Below are 19,699 nucleotides of genomic sequence, written 5' to 3'. Positions count from 1 at the left end.
TTGGAATATAATCAAATCATTATAAATTCCTTTCATACATGATGTTTTGATACTATCAGTTTTCTGAATAAAAAATGTTTTTGGTCATTGTCAGGAATATGACCATGAAAGTTCACATGGTTAAAGAGAAAGGACACTGGTCCTGTAGTTAGGAGAGCCTGGATTCAAGTGCTAGCTTTGTCACTAACTTGCTATGCTAACTTTGAAAAAGTGCCTCATATCACATTCCTGGGATTTTTTTTTTTTATCTATGAGAAAGAGTTGTTGTTGATTTTATTGTTGTTCAGTTGTATCTTACTCTTTCGGACCTTATTGACCACACCCTATGTGACCATTGAGAGAAAGAGAGAAAGAAAAAAAAAAGAGGAAAAGGAGAGGGAGGGAGGGGGAAAGGGAGAGATGAATTACCAACTGGCTGGGTTCCCATTGAGGCAACTCAGACTACTCACAGGTTAAGTTTGCCCTCGTTTTCAAAGAGGACCATGACCTCAGGGAAGTGTTGACATGACTTGGAGTTGACTTTGATTTAAGTGATGGAGGGCTGTGCAAGTTGGCCAGGTTCACTTTCTCTTCCAGAGCCTTCTGGGTCCAGTGGCCCAGGATGCAATGGGAGACCCTGGCCCTTTTAGGCTAAGGCATTTTCAGGTTCTCACTTTGAGGTAACACCCATTTAATGAACAGGCCTCTTCAGGAAGTGAGTCAAGGGATTCCTTCCTTCCTCCCTCCCTCCCTCACTCCCTCCCTCCACTTAATGGCTATATTTTGGGCCTTCTGGACTTCAATGGTAACAGTTTCTCTCTGTAACAACGACCCTGAGGGGCTTCCCCTCCCAGCTTGATTTTTTTCTCTTTTTTTCTAATAAAAGGGGCCATCCTTTTTTCATGCCTTTGTCTTTCTAGCATGTTTCCTTTCCTAGGTAAACAGATAATCAAATGAGGAGGAGAGGGGGTAATAGGATTTTGAAGGGAAAGGAAGGATTTGATTTCTTCATTGGCCTGAATTTCTTTAAATTTTTTCAACTTTAAGATTTTCAAGAGATTATAAGCAGTGAGCATTGCATTTTATTTTATATTAAAATGCAGCAGAAATTTTCTTTTTGTAAATCACATAGAGGATCTTTCCTTTCTCTTTTCCCAAAATGATTGGTGTTCCCTGATGATAAACATTTTGGAGCACCTGACCATATAAAGCTCCTTTCAACACTTTCCATTTTAGGTGCTGCCATTTAGAGTCCAAGGAGGTTTGCATAAGTCAACCCTTTTGTTTCTCATTAGAGAATGAAGCAAGATAATTAAGTAGAAACTAAAGTGATTTTGCTAGTTTATAAACAAGGGAGTGTTCCCTTAAGTAGGGAGGGCCAGGGAACCACTCCCAGGTGTTGAAAGAACAAAAGATAAAACAATTTGTAGTCACCAATCAATTTATCTAAAACCGGAGTTTCTATGCCGGGACTTTTTTTTTTTAATGGAGACAAATGGGTCCTCGTCCCTGGGCATACTTTTGTATAGAACTTGAGGAGTATTAGGAAAAGTAAATTTTTGTTGTTGGATTACTTCAGTCACATCCAACTCTTCATGACCCCATTTGTAGTTTTCTTGGCAAAGATACTGGAGTGGTTTGCTATTGACTTCTCCAACTCGTTTTACATATGGGGAACTAAGGCAAATAAGGTTAAGTGACTTACCCAGTGTCTATCAACTGTGCCACTTAGCTGCCCAGGAAAAGTAAATAGTTTCAGTGAAAAGAGATCTGCAGTGGCAAGCAACATATCCAACAACACAGAAAGATAGTGAAGGGGTTGGCCTTCCACTTACTGGAAAACATGGATCTATTGGAGGAAAAAAAAATAATAATAATAACATTTATGTAGCACTTATTATGTGCAAGGAACTGTAACAAGTGCCTTATGAATATTATCTCATTTGTTTCTAGCAACAGCCCTCAGAGGTGGGTGCTATTATCTTAATTTTACAGATAAGGAAACTGAGGCAAGCAGGGGCTAAGTGACTCATCCAGGGTCATACATCTAGTTATTGTCTGAGGCTAGATTTGAGCCCAGGTCTTCCTTCTTTACAAGTTTAGTGTTCTATTCACTGTTATACCTAGCTAAAACAGTAGGAGGGCCCTGCCAATGGATGATAGACAGGTACTGAAGCAAAATACTGTTGACTGGAGAAAGAATTCTAAGACTTTTCTTTAACTTCTGCTCTGTCATCTTTAATCTTTGAGACAATGAATAACTTTAGTAACATAGCAGGATATAAAATCATGTTTAAAAAATATCTGCACATAGCAATAACAAAATCTAGGAAGAAATTTAAAGTCCATTTAAAAAGAAAACCTGGAGAATGTATACAAATTACTTATTTCAATCTATGAAGACACACATACAACTCATATCAATAAAATTATGAAGTACTCTTAAAATAAATAATGATAAGTAAAGGCATATTAATTGCTTAAGGGGCAGCTAGATGACTCAATTGGTTAGAGTGCCAGGCCTGGAGTCAGGAAGACTCATATTCCTGAATTTAAATCTGGCCTCAGACACAAACTAGCTTCGTGACCTTGGGTGGTTTCCTGATTGCCTCAGTTTCCTCATTTGTAAAATGAGCTGGAGAATGAAATGGCAAACCACTGCAGTATCTTTGCTAAGAAAATTCCAAATGGAAATTTGAGTCAGACATGACTGAAAAATGACTGAACAACACCTAAGTTTTTTAAAAAGGAAATGAAGCAGTTTGGGAAATTATCAGTACTTTGTTCAACAGATTCAAATTAGTCTGACTTTTTAAAGCCTTGTAGTATTTATCTCATTGTAAATAGCATCAATACTGAGTAAAGTTCCAAAGAAACCTTTAGTTTTAGAACATGATATCATCATTGCTCCCTGTGCTAGGTTTAACACTAACATGAAAATAAATTTAGTTACAGTTCAGGCAGGACCCCAATGACAAAGGCTCACCTCAGCAATGAACAGAATCGTTCTAACAAGAAATAAACATTTTGTGGTTATAATACCCTTAGCTTTCTCTGGAGGCTTTGTCCATATGCCTCTGTGGCCTTGTCATTAGAGGGCCTGTGGTCTAGGCCTGAATTAGAGTCAGGAAAACTGGTTTCAAATTTTGCTGCTAACTTGTTTAATGAGTTTGGACACCTTTGTATCTTTAACACAAAACGAAGTAGATTCTCCAACTTTCTCTTGTGAAATAAGGATCATAATATATATTCTATCTACTTTATAACAATAAGTAATGCTATAATAATATAATAATAATACATATTAATAATAATATAATAAGCAATGAGGATCAAATTTTAGAAAAAACATTAATCTTGGGGGGGTACATTTCAAGTTTCAAGCAATCTTCTCTCCCTCCTTCCCTCTCCACCCTGCACTAAAGAAGGTCACCATTTGATAGATATAGATACAGATATAAACCAGACTATGCATATTTCTACTTATTGGTTCTTTTTCTGAAAGTTTATAGCATCTCCTTTTGTAGGTCCTTCTAAGTTGATTTGAATATAACACTTAGAATAACTTAGTCATTCACATTTATTCTGTAAACAATATTGCTGTTACTGTATAAAACATTTTTTGGTTCTGTTTATTTCCCTCTTCAAGACTTCATGCAAATCTTTTCCATGTTTTTTCTAAAATTAACCAATTCATCATTTCTTACGGCACAGAAGTATTCCATCACTATCATATAACACAACTTGTTTAGCCTTTCCCCAATTAAATATCCCCTCAATTTCCAATTCTTTGCTACCACAAAGAGAGCTGTTATAAATGATTTAGAACATATAGGTTCTTTTTGTTTTTTCCCAATCTCCTTGGGAGACAGACCTAAGAGTGATATTGGTGGGTCGAGGGGTATTAGTGTCCTGATTTTTCCACATTCACTCCACAGGGCTACAAATTAAAAATATGTATATATATTTATATATACATATACGTATATATAAACCTTGAGATCACATTTTAATGGGAGAGGCTAAACATATAGAGAACATTGGTGGCCAGGAAGGTCCACTTTGGCTCAGAAAGTTACAGGGATGATGCCTGGGGCCATAGGGGATTAGACTGACACACCTCAACCAGGAATAATGGTAAGAGTTGATCTGATCATAGTTCATGCTGAAAGGGTACATTTTGGGGGGCCTAAAAGGTTGATAAAGAGGCTATGTAGGAGGAGGCCAGAAAGGAGGCAGAAAAGTCAAATGTCTTATGCTTTCTTGAAATAGTGAGCCAAGAGTCACTACTCATTAGAAAAGACACCAGGCAGAAATTGCTCCAGAGTACAGTGTTTGATGTGGGCTGCAAGAAACTCATCTCAACTATAAAGTGGGATGAGTTTAATAGAATGTGCCACCAATTTATAAATGGGGCGGGGGGAAGAGGATATAAATATTTTTATAAAATACATGTGATAAGAATTAGTGATAAACTGAGAAAATTCCAAAATGTAATTAAAAATCTATGTTTACAGGAATGATGCTTTTAGACTAAAAGTCGATAAAATACTTAAATTTATTTGATGATTACTTTTTTCCCCTATCCTTTGATGTATAACTTTGTTAAGTTACAATAAAACTCTTCAATTGTCTTTTTCAGGCTAGCCAATGGTGTTCAAAGACCATTGAGTGAGAGAGGTTGGGATACTGAAATATGAAATGTGAAAGCTTATTTTGATCATATTGTCTCAGAAATGAGTTCAAAGAAAAATGGGATATGTGTTCTGTGAAATTTTAAAACAGTTATTTTCCAGTATGTCAAAGAGCTTATGACAAAACTAGATGATGCCTGGAAAAGCATTTTCCTTTCTAAGCTATTTTTTTCCTGCCACAAAATTGGGTTATATGAGATCATTTTCTGGAAATGACAGTTCTCAAACGTTAATAGATCTTTATTGTATAAAATAGTTGTATATAAAAACCAGAGCTTTGATGATAAGAGGAACTAGATACTTATCTTCTAATATTAGTCAAGGGCATTCAAAGCCCTCCATAAAGAGGAGCCAACCCTCATTTCCAAATTCATTTCCCAATACTCTGACATACACAAACCACTTCGGTCAGGCTGATCTATGAACTATACCCTAAAGAGGCCTCATTCACAGACCCATTTGAGTGTTGGCTCATTTCGTGATGCTTTCCCTTGAATTCTATTCCCTCCTTCCTAAGTCTATTGAAATCCAGCATATCCTTGAACTCAATACTAATTCAAGTCCACAGATATTTATCACATGCCTATTATGTGCAGGACATTGTACTACATGCTAACGTTACAAGGGTGAAGGATGCTCCCTGATTCAAAGAGCTTACAAAGGTACACAAATATTTTATCTCTAGTAGGTAAAGTTGGTGCACAACTAACTGTAACATAGACTATGATAACACAAAGGAGAAATCTAAATAAGTTCTATTCAATGAATTCAACAAACACTTGCTAAATACTTACTATGTGAAACTTAGGTGTGAGAACACTTTTTCTACAAAAGTCCTACTCCAATGCCTCTTTATGATACAGTAATGAACTGGGGTTCCAAGGTTATTCCAAAGCAGACCAAGCTCTGACAGCTATTACCAAACTCAACTTTTGGTGAAAGAAGAGGCAATCTCCTTGGCTGAGAGGGAAGAAGGATGGAGTTTTATGGGGACTTGAGTAGGGATAAAAAGGTTAGAAAAAGCTGCTGTGGCAAGTGGGATACGAAATTAATTTGGTGTGAAAGGATTATCTTGCTGCAGTGAGGGTTCACTTGAAGTCATAGAATGAAAATTTGTCATGGACCCATGACAGTTTCATGATTTTCTCTAATTTCATAGAGCAGCATGTAAATAGAAGCAAAGGCAGAGGATGGTTAAAGAAATACAAAATTGGGGCTTGGTGAGGGAAGATCTATGACAGGGTAACAAGACAAGGACTTGAGAAAAAATGGCAATATAGAGTTGATTCAACAAGGTATAAAGATAGTGAAGGAAAAGCAGTGTAACCAGGGCATGGGGTAGTGATTTGGGAAGGAACTGAAGGGTAAAAGAGTTTTAGGTTACAGTGAGGATGAAAGACAGGGTTATGAGTCCTAGGGTATAGGGAGATAGAATGATAAAATGATGTCAGAGTTAATAAACATGGAAGTGAAGACCTGTGGGTGATAGCAAGATTAAGGATATAACCATCTCTATATGTAGCTAATATGGAATAGAGGAATAGGTCATGAAAAGTGAACAGATGAAGGAACTGGGAATCTAGGGTGATTAAAGGAATATCAATATTAATATCTATCGATCTACATCTACATAGATATCTCTCTGTCTCTCTGTGTCTGTCTCTCTTTCTGTGTCTGTGTGTGTGTGTGTGTGTGTGTGTGTGTGTGTGTACACACACACACACACACACACATATGTATATGAAATCCCCTAGGCAGAGGTTGGAGAGGAGACAAAGACTGAACTAGGTACTAAACTCAATGGGGCAGGAAGCAGAATGTCAGAATCTTGATTAGGTGATAAATTTAAAAGAAATGTTCCTCAAAGATACTGAGTGATAATAGTAGCAGGAGAGCCTGGAAATGGCATTAAAAAACAAGTAAGATTTCAATTCACCATCATGATCATAATCAGAGCACATTGGGAAAGAAAAAAAAAACATTAACAACAACCAGTACTTGAAAGAGTGGCCAGGAATGCAATGTCATCAACGTTATCCACAGGAAGTCAGGTCTCAATGAAAGCCAGAAAATAAATGGAGTGAGACAGTAAAAGTTTCATGATGAAATCAAGTGTGTTAGTGATAAAGCAGGTTTCCCAGAGATTATCACAGAAGAGCTGAGCAGAACATTTGAAATACAGGCTTGAGAAGAAAAGGTAAAAGGGAGAAGGCAAAAGAAGATGGAAAACAGGGTTTGTATGATAAAAGCTGGGAATGTAGAAAGATTGGGATGGGGAAACTATGACAGAATGAGAATATGCTAATAATAGAGGAATGAGTCCAGCAGCTATAGAGATGTCTGTTGAGCTAGGGAAGTGATTAGATTATTAGTTACTACTATTACTATTGCCCAGCAATCTGTCCTTGAGACACTTCTCTTTCCCTAAATTAGATCCTTTGGGAATGTCCTCCACTGCCATTATGATATATTATCCACATCATCATCAATGAAGATGATTCCCAGATGCTTGTGTAGCCCTAACCTCTCTCCTTACTGCCAATTTTGTATCAACAACTATTGGAAATCTCAAACTGGATGTCTGAAGAACTGGAGATCTGAAACTTAACTTATCAAAAGCTGAATTCATTGTCTTTCCTCCAAAGATGTCTTCTCTTCCTAGTTTTCCTATTACTGTAGAGTGTACCCTCATCTTTTCAGTCACCTACACTTACAATCCAGGTTTCATCTTGGTTTGCTCATTGGCACTCACTCCATATACACAACCTGTAGCCAAGTCCTATTACTTCTACCTTCACAATGTCTTTCAGTCCAAAAAGTATTGCATTTCAAGTGACCCTTATTCAAATTGAAATGCAATGCTCGTGATCAGAATGAGCAAAAGGACTAGCAAAAAATTATAGGAACTTAAGACCATTTGAATTAAATCAATATATACTTTGATACTCTGCTTTAATGCAAAGATGGGTAGAGATGAACTTAACAAAGAAACAAAAAGCACTAGAAAATATGGATCAAGAATAAGGAATGATAAAGGCCAAAGGTTTATAGGCTGCATAAAACCATCCTAGATCTACGTCACAAACAGCAGAAGTTCTTAGAGCAAATTGTTTTTATCTTCAGTGATAGTGGAGTCCCCACACTTGAACTCTTACACAGCAGTCCCAAATGTGCTTCTAGCATAGGAATTCTTAATCACTTATGAGTCCATGAATTAATTTCAAGGGGTCCACAAAATCAGATGGGAAAAAATCATCTTTATTTTAGCTAACTTTTGGACTCCTTTATAATGGTATACATTATATCTATAAATATATGTACACATTCATTTAATAATGATATTAACATTAGCTTTTACATAGTGCTTCAGGGTTTGCAAAGTACTTTACAAATATTATCTCAGTTTATCTTTACAACAGCCCTGGGAAGTAGTTGCTATTATTATTTCCATTTTAAAAAATGAGAAAACTGAAGCAGACAGGTGAAGTAAACTGCCCGAGGTCACATAGCTAGTACATGTCTGAGCTAGGATTTGATTTCAGGTCTTCCTGACTCCAAGGTCATCACTCTATCTATCCGCTGTGTCATGTATTTTGAGAAAGCAGTGGGTAGGTTTTACCAGATTGTAAAAAATATCTATGGCACAAAAAAATGTTAAAGAAATCATTTTATAGAGGAGGTGGCAATGGTATTGAAGAGAATGTAGATTAATATGTGTATATGTTGGGCATATTGTCTCTCTGTATAGAATGTAAATTCCCTAAAGCAGGGACTACTCATTTTTATCTTTGTATCTCTAGTACCTAGCACAATGTTCCCATGCCTATCACCTGAAAGGTATTCAATAAATGCTTGTTGATTTCTCTTCTTGTCAAGTTCCAATTTAAGAGTCTGCAGTTTTATTTAGCTCAAACAGGGATTCAAGGCAACACTATGTCTTCTGTATTCTCTAACTCACCCTCCCAATCTCACCCTGGTCTTGATGTTTAAATTTGGTAATAGGAAACAGCACATTTAGTATTACTTCAAACATTGAACATAATATTTATTAAACACCTTCTTGGTACTGAGCACTGAGTTAAAGAGGGGTGTTGACAGATCTAACCTTCGCAAAGAATGATCTCTTTAAATACAAACACTTCTCATACACATTTTTTCATGCACATGCTGCAAGATATTCTAAGTTCTGTTATGACACTATCCTTGGCCTATGGAATCTTATAGTCTAGTAGAAGGATAAGACCTGTCAGACACATGGTTGTGTGAACCATAGAATTATAAAACAAAATTCTCTGTGAAGCTGGAAGATATAAACAGATGTTACTAACTATGGGAAAAGGAAAGGTTTCAGGGAGGAAATTAGGTGCTGAGCAGAAGATAAGCTCTTACATAGCACTTACAATTGCGCCCAGGTACTTTGCTAAATGCTTTTTATTTCTAGTAAGAATCTAAAACCAGATTTGAAATTCAAGTTTCCTTGACTTCCAGGCTGCTATCCACTGTGCTCCTTCACTGCCTTATAACATATGGATTGGGTTTTAAAAGAATAGATAAAAATACAATAGATGAAGAGGGAGATGAGAGTATGTGATAGTAATAAGGAATAGCATGAATCAAGGCACACAAGTCGAAAAGAAATTGGAGAGTAGGATGAGGTTAGTTAATATTAAGTAAAAAACGTATTTAAGGGGAAGCTAGGTGGCACAGGGGATAGAATACTGGGCCTTGAGTCAGGAAGACTCATCTTCCTGAGTTCAAATCCAGCCTCAGACACTTACTAGTCATGTGACCCTGAGCAAGTCACTTAACCCTGTTTGCCTCAGTTTCCTTATCTGTAAAATGATCTAGAGAAGGAAATAGCAAACCACACTAGTATCTCTGCCAAGAAAAACCCAAATGGTATCACAAAGAATCAGACACAACTGAAAAATGACTGAATGAAAACTTATTTATGGCCAGTTTGTTTTTAAAAGGGCAATTGGCATAACTGATGAAAAATTCTAAATCTATAAAATACCTTATATTTCTATACTGTGTTCCAGTAGCCAAAAGACTATCACATGTTTAATATCTCCCAACGACTCTGTGAGATAGAGAGGGCAGATGTTTTTATCTTTTTAAACAGGAGGAAAGAGGCCTAAAGATTAATAAGCCCAACATCATCAGACTGAGCTACAAGAATACTAGCTTCATAAATCAAATTGAATGCTTTTCTTTTACATGTTTCTATTTATTTCTCCAATTTAAAATAATTTCTCACGTAGAAATAACTGAACTGGTTCTGAAGATCAATCTGTGATGTTATGTTAAGTGACCTGAATTTTGAGAGATTTTTAATAGGGGTGGGGAACCTGCAGCTTCAAGGCCATAGGTGGCCCTCTAGGTCCTCAAATACAGCCCTTTGACTGAATCCAATATTCACAGAACAAATCCTGTTAATAAAAAGATTTGTTCTATAAAATTTGGCCTCAGGCTGCACCCAAGAACCCTAGAAGGCCACATGTGTCCTCAAGACTGCAGGTTCCCCACCCCTGAATTAGAATAATCTAGTTGGGTTCTTGTTTAAAGAAAGAGGGATATTGTTTTAACCAGAATGGTCTTTCCTGGTGAGAACAACCTCAGAGAGAATGGTACTACAAGTATCGATGTAAATCAATGTAAGGTATTTGACAGAAGGGTCCATTTTTGTCTTTGTAGCTCTGGTTTGATCACCTTGCTAGGTAGGAAGCAGGTGCTTAATAAATGTCTTGAATAATTGATTGGTTGGTTAATTTATTGAAGGAAAAACACAATTCTGAAATTCAGAGGCTGATGGCCTTCAATATCAGATTTCAGAATTATTATTTATAATTTAATTTTATATATATCATATGTTTGAGTCTTTTTTAGAAAATCTTTGTAAGATGAATTCTCTTCTGTAAAGACTTGAAATCTAAAATATATTCATTTTGAACAGATAATAATAATGTATAGTATTTATTCCTTCATACACAGAGTTTCTAAATATTTGATTTTCTGACCAGTACTGTGCTATCCTTCACTGGCAAACTATCTCTGGATGGTCATAGTAGACTAGAATAGTTTTCTTGAGGATTGAAAGTAGAACTATAGCCTATTTAAGAAACAGAATGATCAATCCAAGTAGACAAGACTTGAGTTTATTGATAAAATTCATATCTTCCTTCTGAAGGTGACAGTTACAACAAACTTGGGTTCAAAAATAAAATATTCTGAATGACAAATGTTCAGTTTGTAGTCTTAGTTTTTACAAGTATACTCTTTCATGATAAAAGACCAGGTGAAAACGAGTCAGTGGAATCTGGTATCAATTAATTTAACAATTAAAATAAGAAATAATAACAAACATTTATTTTCAAGTCTTACATATATTATGAAAAATAGTTACAAAAGGATTGTGTTTGTGAGGTTTAAATCTTAATTCTAATTGCATCTATCTGAAAAAAAATGTTCAGAGGGAAAAAAAAAACAATCATAGAATTTGGATAGTGACTTGTATAAATTGAGTTTAAAAATAGGCTCTTTTAATGAATAGTTCACTCATATGTTGCTTAGCAACTATGTAGAATCATATGACCTATGGCCTTTATTTGAAAAAAAAAAATAAAAAAATTGTCATATTAGTGGGGTGGGCTATTTGGGACAATCACTCATTGCAATCTGGTATCCAATTCAGAAAGGAAATGTTCAGCATTGATCATTAAAAAAAACACAACTAACTGCACAAATTCATAAATAATTGCTTAGTTTCCAGTTTTAATATTAATGTGCATCAGAGAAGCACAATGAAAAAATGTTCAGATGACATACAAGAGAGGGGCAATGACAGATCTAACCTTGACTGCACAAAGAATTAAACAGATCTCTTTAAATACAAGTACTTTTCATACACATTATTTTCCCACCCCAAAATATAAACTTGTTTCTTTTAGGTATATACAGGTTTATAATGAAATCCTGGATTCTGAAAAGAAAAAAAAAAGTCTGAGGTATAGCACCATAGAACTTAGCACCCTGGAGGATGCTGCTTCTCTTTGCAATTCATCAAAAGGTAACAACAGCAGAGAAGAGTTGATTTGAGTGTGTTGCCAAAGGTCTTCCAGTTTTTTGCCACCTGAGATTTTTTGGCGACTTCAAATAACAGAGCTCTTCAACATCAATATATACAAAGGGATTTTATTATTATTATTAATTATTATTATTATTGTTAACCAGAAAATGGAGTTGAAGTCACTGGAAATTACAGCTTTATTTCTCATAATACATACACAGTATTTATTGCCATCAACAGAGTTTTGTAATTTTTATAAAGTTAGAGCCAGATGCAATTCAGAGACACATGCAAGTTTTGGAAATGGACAAAGAAAATAACAGTATAGTACTGTACATAAAATAATTACAATTTATTAAACACATCTTCTTAGCACCTCCTGTGATGGATGGGAAGGAGCACCATGTCTTTCCTATATATATATGTTATTGATGGATTTTTGTTTGTTTGTTGCTTTTTAAAAGAATAGCACCAAAGGAATCCAAATAGGGGAAGGAGAGGAGAGAACAGGGAATGAAAAATCAACCCTAAGTTTTCCATCTCTGCCACAGTATACATGTCTTTCATGATTTTTGAATAATTTTAAGTCATGTGATTCTGGCCCTACAAGGGCAACACATATTTTCTAAATAATACATACATACACGGCAAGACATTTTCTACACCATCCATATTCAAAACTTGCATGTGGCATGAAGTGGGCTGCTGGTACCAAGGTAAAATGTTTGTCGGTTTATATTTTCATTGCCCTAATCTTAACCAAGGAAACAAACTGGGCCAACTTCGAATCCAAACTTCTGATTCTGATCTCCAAAGTCATTAATCATCACATCAACAATAGGTACTTGGTCTATTTTAGGGGTGTTGATTTCAATCACACTCTTCCCAAAGCCTTTTCTTGACTGTGAAATGAAAAAAAAAAACCAATGATTATGTATAAACACATTTCTGACAAGCCTTTTATGAATATATTTTGTGTTTTCCCAAGGACAAGGGGAGAGTAAAGAGGTAGAGAAGGGAATACTTCTACCTTGCTTCTAATTTGTTATTTGTCATTAATATTGTCACATTTCTTTTGCATTATGGAAATCTTTCCAACTGAAGCATTGGTGAATATATTACAAAATTAGCAGGGCAACAGGAAAGATGGAACCACAGTATTATGTACAACAAGGGAATAATATGCTATTTGGAGATGATATAGAAAGCATAATATGAAAATTGATCCCCTTTACGGGACCATATTTCATAAGTAGATTACATTTCCATGTTTTTATCATTATAATTATGATGCTATTCAGTAAATAATCATAATTAATTATTGTGACATTAACTACTACAGCTTAACATTTGCAAAGCAGTCAATCAATGTTTTAAATGCTACAAATAATTCTACAAGAAATAGTTTAAGAACATATAAAACAAGATTTGAAAAAAAATCATTTCTACCTCATGATTTTTGACTTATCTCAACTCCTTTATATTTTCTTGCTGGAGTCAGGTATAACTTTCTTGGTATTTTCCTAATCTTCTTTTGAACTCAGTGATATACACAACTGTTTCTTCACTGCTGTGACTTTTGGAGGGTTTATTTACATTAATTCCTACTGTTTCAATGGAGTGTACTATGGCAGATTTTCAGTTGAATGTTGCTGTTTTCATGGGGTAATTAATTGGAAGTAAATAAGGTTCCAAATAACAAGATGGCCTCCAACATAACCTGAAGATTGGCACTAAATGTTTACCTAATCAATAAGCATAATGTAGTCCCAATACCAAAAGAAAATTCAAGGAAGGGGCTTGGGGAAAAGAAATCCTGTTGGGAAAAAAAAAAACATCATCCTGAAGATTTTTTATCTGCCTACTTGGAATCATGGACTCAGAGGGTTAAGAAACTGAGATTTTTAGTCAGGCTTTCAAGATGACTCTGCCATGGGGTGGTAGTCACAATACACAACCAATCCTCTTAGAAGCACAATTCTTGTAACTTAAATATTTTTCCCTAGGAAAATAGGTATCTGATACATACACACACACACTCATGTAAATTTTGATTGATAGACTAGATGTCTATAAATAGGCACATATACACACAGGCATGTGCAGAGGTGTGTATGTATGTGTGTGTGAGCGTGTGTGTGAGTGTGTGTGTGTATCTGTGTAGAATCTTAAGTGTTACCATAATTTACTAAAGTTAAGTTTTCATACCCATGAAAGGTCTCTAAAATTGTCATAGGAATGGTTCTCTGCTCACATTATTTATTAATGATTGTTGAAGGAAACATGGGTTCCTCCTATTACCAATACAAAATAAGCAAGACCAATACTGTTGCTTCTTATATGGTTTTAAAAAATAGTATCTTTCTTTGTTTATTTAAGGGACCACTCCTAGGTGTTCCTAATTAACTCTGCTAAGGGCATATTACTGTTAAACATCAAATCCCAAATAAAATTGGCATCCATTCACCAAATAAATATGACACAGAGCTGCATGGAGAAAATGACTAAGCAGCCTTGTCATTCTGCTAAAGGAAAAGAAAACACAAAATTACGTAAAAAAGTCTGAACTTCTACTTACAGCACAGCCATCATAGAGAGCTTTGATGTAAGGGCTGTTGTCGTAAGACATCTCCTCATCATTTGATCCTAAGAACCGGAGTGCTTTGTCATGACTGTCAGATGTCACATCATACCAAGCCACTGACTGATGACAATTATAGGTGAAATTTTGCCTGGCAGAGGCACTCAGGAGTTTAAGGAATGTCATTTGAACCATATTAATGGAATTCCCTTCCACATCCAAGTAAGAGAGCTGTGGGAGAAAAAATGCAGGCATATGAACATCTCTTCCCCCCTCCATACACCCTGAGACATCAAAGAACAGAGCCTCTGATGACACTAAATGGTGTTCAGACACATTTAGATGCATCTATAGACACATTCTGACTCAATGAATGGAGACAGGCTTTAGGGACTAGACCACACAGAACAAGAATTCGAGGTTCAGGATTCAGTTCTATTCTCCTATTTGTCAACTAGTATGCCACTAAATAAATCATTTAAGGTCCTTGTCACAGTTTCTGAATCAGTTAAGATAATACATCCATGTAATTGGCTCTGCTGCATCCAGATGAATGCTTTTAAAGTTGAGGTATATGTAGAAATGTGTATATGTGAATTAGGTTTTATGGGGGGGGGAGGAAATCACGAGTTGGTAGAGAATTATGAAAAGAGGCTAAATTTAGCATCTGAGGATGCCCACTATCTGGGTGACCTTGGGCAATTCAACCTAGCCCAGTTTCCTCTTCTGTAAATGAACAGATTAGCCTTTGGACCAGAAGGCCTGATTAGGGGCTGGGGGGGCTTCTTCTTGCTCTCTATTTATTATGTGATTTTTTGGACAAGATTTGCCAGAACTTCTTTGGCCATTGGTATAACCACCTATAACCCAGCAGAGAAACATGCCACAATGAGGTATTGGGATAGACCTTTAGCAGAAACAAATATCAGATACAGACAAAAAAATGTGAAACTCAAGATTCAAACTTTGGTATTTGGAAAATGTATTAGCATTGTTGGCACCACTGACTCTGAGTAGGTGATATTGGCAGAAATGTACTGAGGGCTTAAGGGTCAAGAATTTAAAAGGATCTATTGTCAACCCACCCTATGACATTAAAATGAAAAAAATATATGCTACATGATTGTTTTGAATTTAACAACTTTAAAAACATGAAGATCTTTAATTGTCTTATGCACATTAAAAATTTTTTTTCTCATTTTATATTGTCTCTAGGAAACCTGTTAATACAAAAATTTTAATTTCATGGAAGCTTTTAAGGCTTAACTTAAACCTAAGAGAAAACTGAATTTGAGATCAGAGTAACTGGGTTCAAATCCTAGCTTTGCCATTTATTATTTGCGTGATCTGGGATAAGTCACTTTCCTTCCCTAGGCCTCAGTTCCCTCATCTGTAAAATGAAAGGAATGTATTAAATGGCCTCTATGGTCTCTTTCATCTCAGATTCTATGAACCTAAAACATCCATGAAAAAATTAATAGAACAGAAATATATTTTATTATAAATAATAGAGAAAGCTTGACAATGGATATAGTGTTGAGCTGAAAATCTGTTTCAGTCCTACCTTTGCTACTGACAAGCTAAGGCGTCATGGGCAAGTGACTTAACTTCTATATGCCATCTGCAACACTCTAGGAGAGCTTAACTGTGTTATTTAAAGAAATCAAGTGACCACAAAGCTTAGTCTACTCAACTCCTATGTCCTCCTCTAGGGAGAGAACAATATACTGACTGGGCCTAAAAATGGCAAGAAATTTAACTCTTTGATATAGTATGAAAGGGCAGAAACTCTACAGAAGTACTGTCATTGCTATAGTGGATATTCCTAATATAATCATATTAGAATGTTAAGTTCAAACAGTCAAAAAACTGAAGCATTTAGTTGATTATATATTTCAGTAAAAACTCAGGGTACTTCCATTCATTCTGTCAGAGAAATTTTAGTCCATCACTAAAATCTGAGAGTGGCCTACTACATCTGAATAGAGCAGTTTCCAGAATATAGAGAAGGGTGCTTGTACTATATAATTCAGCCTTTTACAGGGATAGTCTGAATTTACAACTGGAGCTTCACTTGTGATGGTAGCAATAAATGATTGCATGGAGCTATAATAACATACCAGTTTTCCTCTCTTGAATTCACTAAACCAGCTTCCTGGCTTCTCCTTTGGCCAGGATGAAATTCTTACCTATTGTAAAAGAAGAGAAGGTTTGGGAATGTTATCAAGAGAAAGAATTGTGTGTCTCTAAACATTTCTGGATAAGAAAAAGAAAACAAAATGCATCATCTGCACTATTACTTTGTTGAACTCCAAGGTCATGAGAAGAACAGGGAGGGAGAAAAACACGAGAGGGGCTTGATTTTGCGAAATTGGAAAGACATCCCTCCTTCCTTTACGTGTCTCAAAAAAAGTCTGGAGGTGGAAATGCACTAATAGCCATAGGGTTTTGTTTGAAATCTTAATGTGGTTGGTAGTTCAAAAAAGGACTGCTTTTTCCAGTAGCCATCTGTCAGCATGGAGAAATACTCAGTATAGTTAATGTAAGGAGACACTCTGAAGATCTCTTACTAGGAAATAGCAGGCTCAGGAGGCAAAAATCATGGCTATGGAACTGGTTTTCTCATTCCATCCCCTGTGTAATTGAAGAAGTTTTATATAGCCTTGGGAATACAGTTACTACTGAGATTCAGAAAGGGGTGAGGGAGAAGAAGAGTGAGGTTTCACAATAGGGAATAATACTGATCATTGGGGGGGGAGCTTATTTCCATTTCCATAAATTTCTCTTTCGTGCTGAAGCTTGGCTATTCTCCACTGCATAGCAGGTGGGTGTGTATTTTTTTTTTCTTTCCCATAAACACAAAGCCAACTTTTCCACTGAAAAGCTCAGCCTCACATATAGCAACTTATGATGCCTTTAGGGGTTTCTGTACCTCTGAATGCTGCATAACATTTACTAGAAAAATGAGCTTTAGTACAAGAATACAAATGAAAACCAAATTCTCCTCCTATGTAGCACACTCAGTATTCTTCTTACACTTATACTAGGAAAGAATTTGCCCTATATCATAATGATTTGCATCAAGTTTAATTAGAAATGGAAAGCAAAATTTATAGAACAAAAAGACAATTAAGGGTACCTACAATGTCAACTACTAGTTTAGTCTAAATGGACAGACCATACTCAGAATAATGGTTTTTATTTTACTCCATATAGGCCTTATTCTTCAGATATTAATGTTATTTGAGCATAATATGCATCTTTAAACTATGTCATGAAATATTTCAGTTTGAACAGAAAAAAAACAACTGGTTCACAGCTGTGCTGTGTCATGGGACATGGGGGAATGTTAGCAAGCAAGCAGGTGTATAGAAAACACATCTGGGCTGAAAAAAAAAGAGGGAGGGGCATTTGTTAACTCTGCGTATCATTTCATTGCCTTATTCATGTTTATGCAAATGGAATATACTAATTACTCTGTAAGAAAAGCAGATATATGAAAATGTGACAGTATAATTCTCCTGCTTAGTTCAATATTGCAAAAACATGGCAAGAACTGTCAGCAGTCACTATCAAAACAGATTGGTACTTACTCCTTCAGATTTCTTGTCAGGGGAAATGCAAGTTTCTCCACCAGCTGTGAAGTTACAGTAAACTTTGAAGGAATCTCCGGAACAGCCTTGGTTTGGATCAATCCAATATTCACCTAAAAGATACATGGCATTAGTAACATGAAGGATCATTTATATAAAGTGTTGTCATACTCAGGGACAACTAGATAAGCCTAGAGTCAGAAAGACCTGAGTACAAATCCAGCTTCAGACACTTAGCTGTGTGATCCTGGGTAATTCACTTAACCTTCATCTGCCTCAGTTTCCTCCTCTGAAAAACAGACTACAAAGACAAAACCTCAAGGTGCTTACATTCTGGGGAGTTATACTGTGATCTTATCTCGATGCCTCATTGTGTAACAGAGTTGACTGGTTGTTCAATGACAGCAGAGCCGGAGGTACAGAAATGTTTCATGAATGACCTGGTGACCAATGGTTTTTAAGAACCAGTTTAGTTACGCTTGGAGAAGCTTATTCCCAGAAGGTTGGACACTAGGTAATAATCTCTATTCTCCTGCTGCTACAGAAGCTCATGAAGGTTTCTACTGATGTCAGGTCAATTCAATAATTATTAAATGCCAGACACTGACTTAACTCTGGGGGTACAAAGAAAGGTAAAAAAAAATCCCTGCCCTCAGTGAGCTCCCAGTCTAATGGAGGAGACAACTTGTAGATATTTTATAGAAGAAAGCAGAGATCGTCTCAGAATAAAGGTACTAACATTAATTTTGTACTGTCTCTTTTTAAAAGAAGATATATATTAACGATAAGAATCTAAAATGACAGTTTTAGCTTACCCTAATTGTAATCTACCACAAAAATCTATGCTTTAGAAACATGAAATGCAACAGGAATTAGTGTCAAAGTTAGAGCCGAGATTTGCTTCTGAATTGTTCATCTCCATGGTTCTCTGCTAACTCAAGTACCAGAAAGACATTGGATTATGCATGACTAAGAACCTGCAGGGTTAAATTTGGAGAGGCTCTTCTCCAAGAGCTTGATAAGGAAATAACATTTCTTTGGACAAAACAACTCAAGAAATGGTGGAGGTGACACAGTGATGATTCATGCATCTTCTGAAATAGTGACAAAGTCTGTTACTCCTCTGCTCAGACGCCTCCAGTTCCCCACCACCTGTAGGATTATATATATAAGAATGGACAACACTGAGAGTAAGGCCAGTTTTCTCCTGTGATGTTTAAAAAAGTTCCAGATACATACATAGTTTCTGGGTAATTTAGTCATTTTATTAATAAGGCCAATGAGTTATTAATAAAAGGATGGTTATTTGGCTATCTCTCTTAGACCAAAGGCCACAGGGTTCACAGTTTATATACCATTTTCAATGAGGGCTTGTCCAAATAACCTTTGGACACAGAAATTATCTCTACTCAAAACACCTGCAGCCTTGGGCTATCTAGGCAAAAGGATCTGTCTCCACACAAGCTAGAGAAGAGCACAAAGGGCTTCCCCAACCTAGATTAAATTCCTTGCAAGGTTGGGTGGGGTCTAACCAAGATCCGGAGAATCAAAGGCAATCTCTGTCCTTCAAAAAATTTGAACTTTTTAAAATGAGGAATTTAGAAAAAGAGAAGAGCCTCTGAATCTCCCCAAGATGTTGGTTATTAATAGTCATTTCTCACACTCCTTAAACATGAATTTACACTCTTCCCACAAATTCCCTCTTCTCTGTCTATTCATACCCGGCACTCCTTTCAAAGCCTAGACCAAGTCCTATTTCTCTTTCTAATCCTTCTCCAGCCAC

General features: G+C 36.0%; 1 protein-coding gene and 1 long non-coding RNA gene across 3 annotated transcripts in view; one reads left to right on the top strand and one right to left on the bottom strand.

Moving 5' to 3' along the window:
* LOC138162938 (uncharacterized) overlaps positions 1–19,699 on the top strand; it is a 1,121,756-nt gene that overhangs the window by 1,022,623 nt on the left and 79,434 nt on the right. For both annotated transcript variants that reach the window (XR_011168755.1, XR_011168754.1), the window contains exon 2: positions 11,624–11,742. This is a non-coding gene — a long non-coding RNA (uncharacterized lncRNA). The remainder of the gene's footprint in view (positions 1–11,623; positions 11,743–19,699) is intronic.
* The window catches only part of COL11A1 (collagen type XI alpha 1 chain), a 301,954-nt gene continuing 293,070 nt past the window's right edge, over positions 10,816–19,699 (bottom strand). Inside the window, exons 64-67 of the mRNA XM_069090512.1 lie at positions 17,917–18,029; positions 16,444–16,512; positions 14,321–14,554; positions 10,816–12,644 (exon numbers count right to left, since the gene is read on the bottom strand). Of these exons, the coding sequence (XP_068946613.1) occupies positions 12,498–12,644; positions 14,321–14,554; positions 16,444–16,512; positions 17,917–18,029 (563 nt within the window). The 3' untranslated portion in view covers positions 10,816–12,497. The remainder of the gene's footprint in view (positions 12,645–14,320; positions 14,555–16,443; positions 16,513–17,916; positions 18,030–19,699) is intronic.

Source organism: Petaurus breviceps, unplaced genomic scaffold (assembly GCF_028583685.1).
Source record: "Petaurus breviceps papuanus isolate PSGF00001 unplaced genomic scaffold, PetGlider_PUasm1.0 186, whole genome shotgun sequence".
NCBI lineage: Eukaryota > Metazoa > Chordata > Mammalia > Diprotodontia > Petauridae > Petaurus > Petaurus breviceps.
Note: the sequence above shows the minus strand (reverse complement) of the source record. Positions and strands in the feature narration are given on the sequence as shown.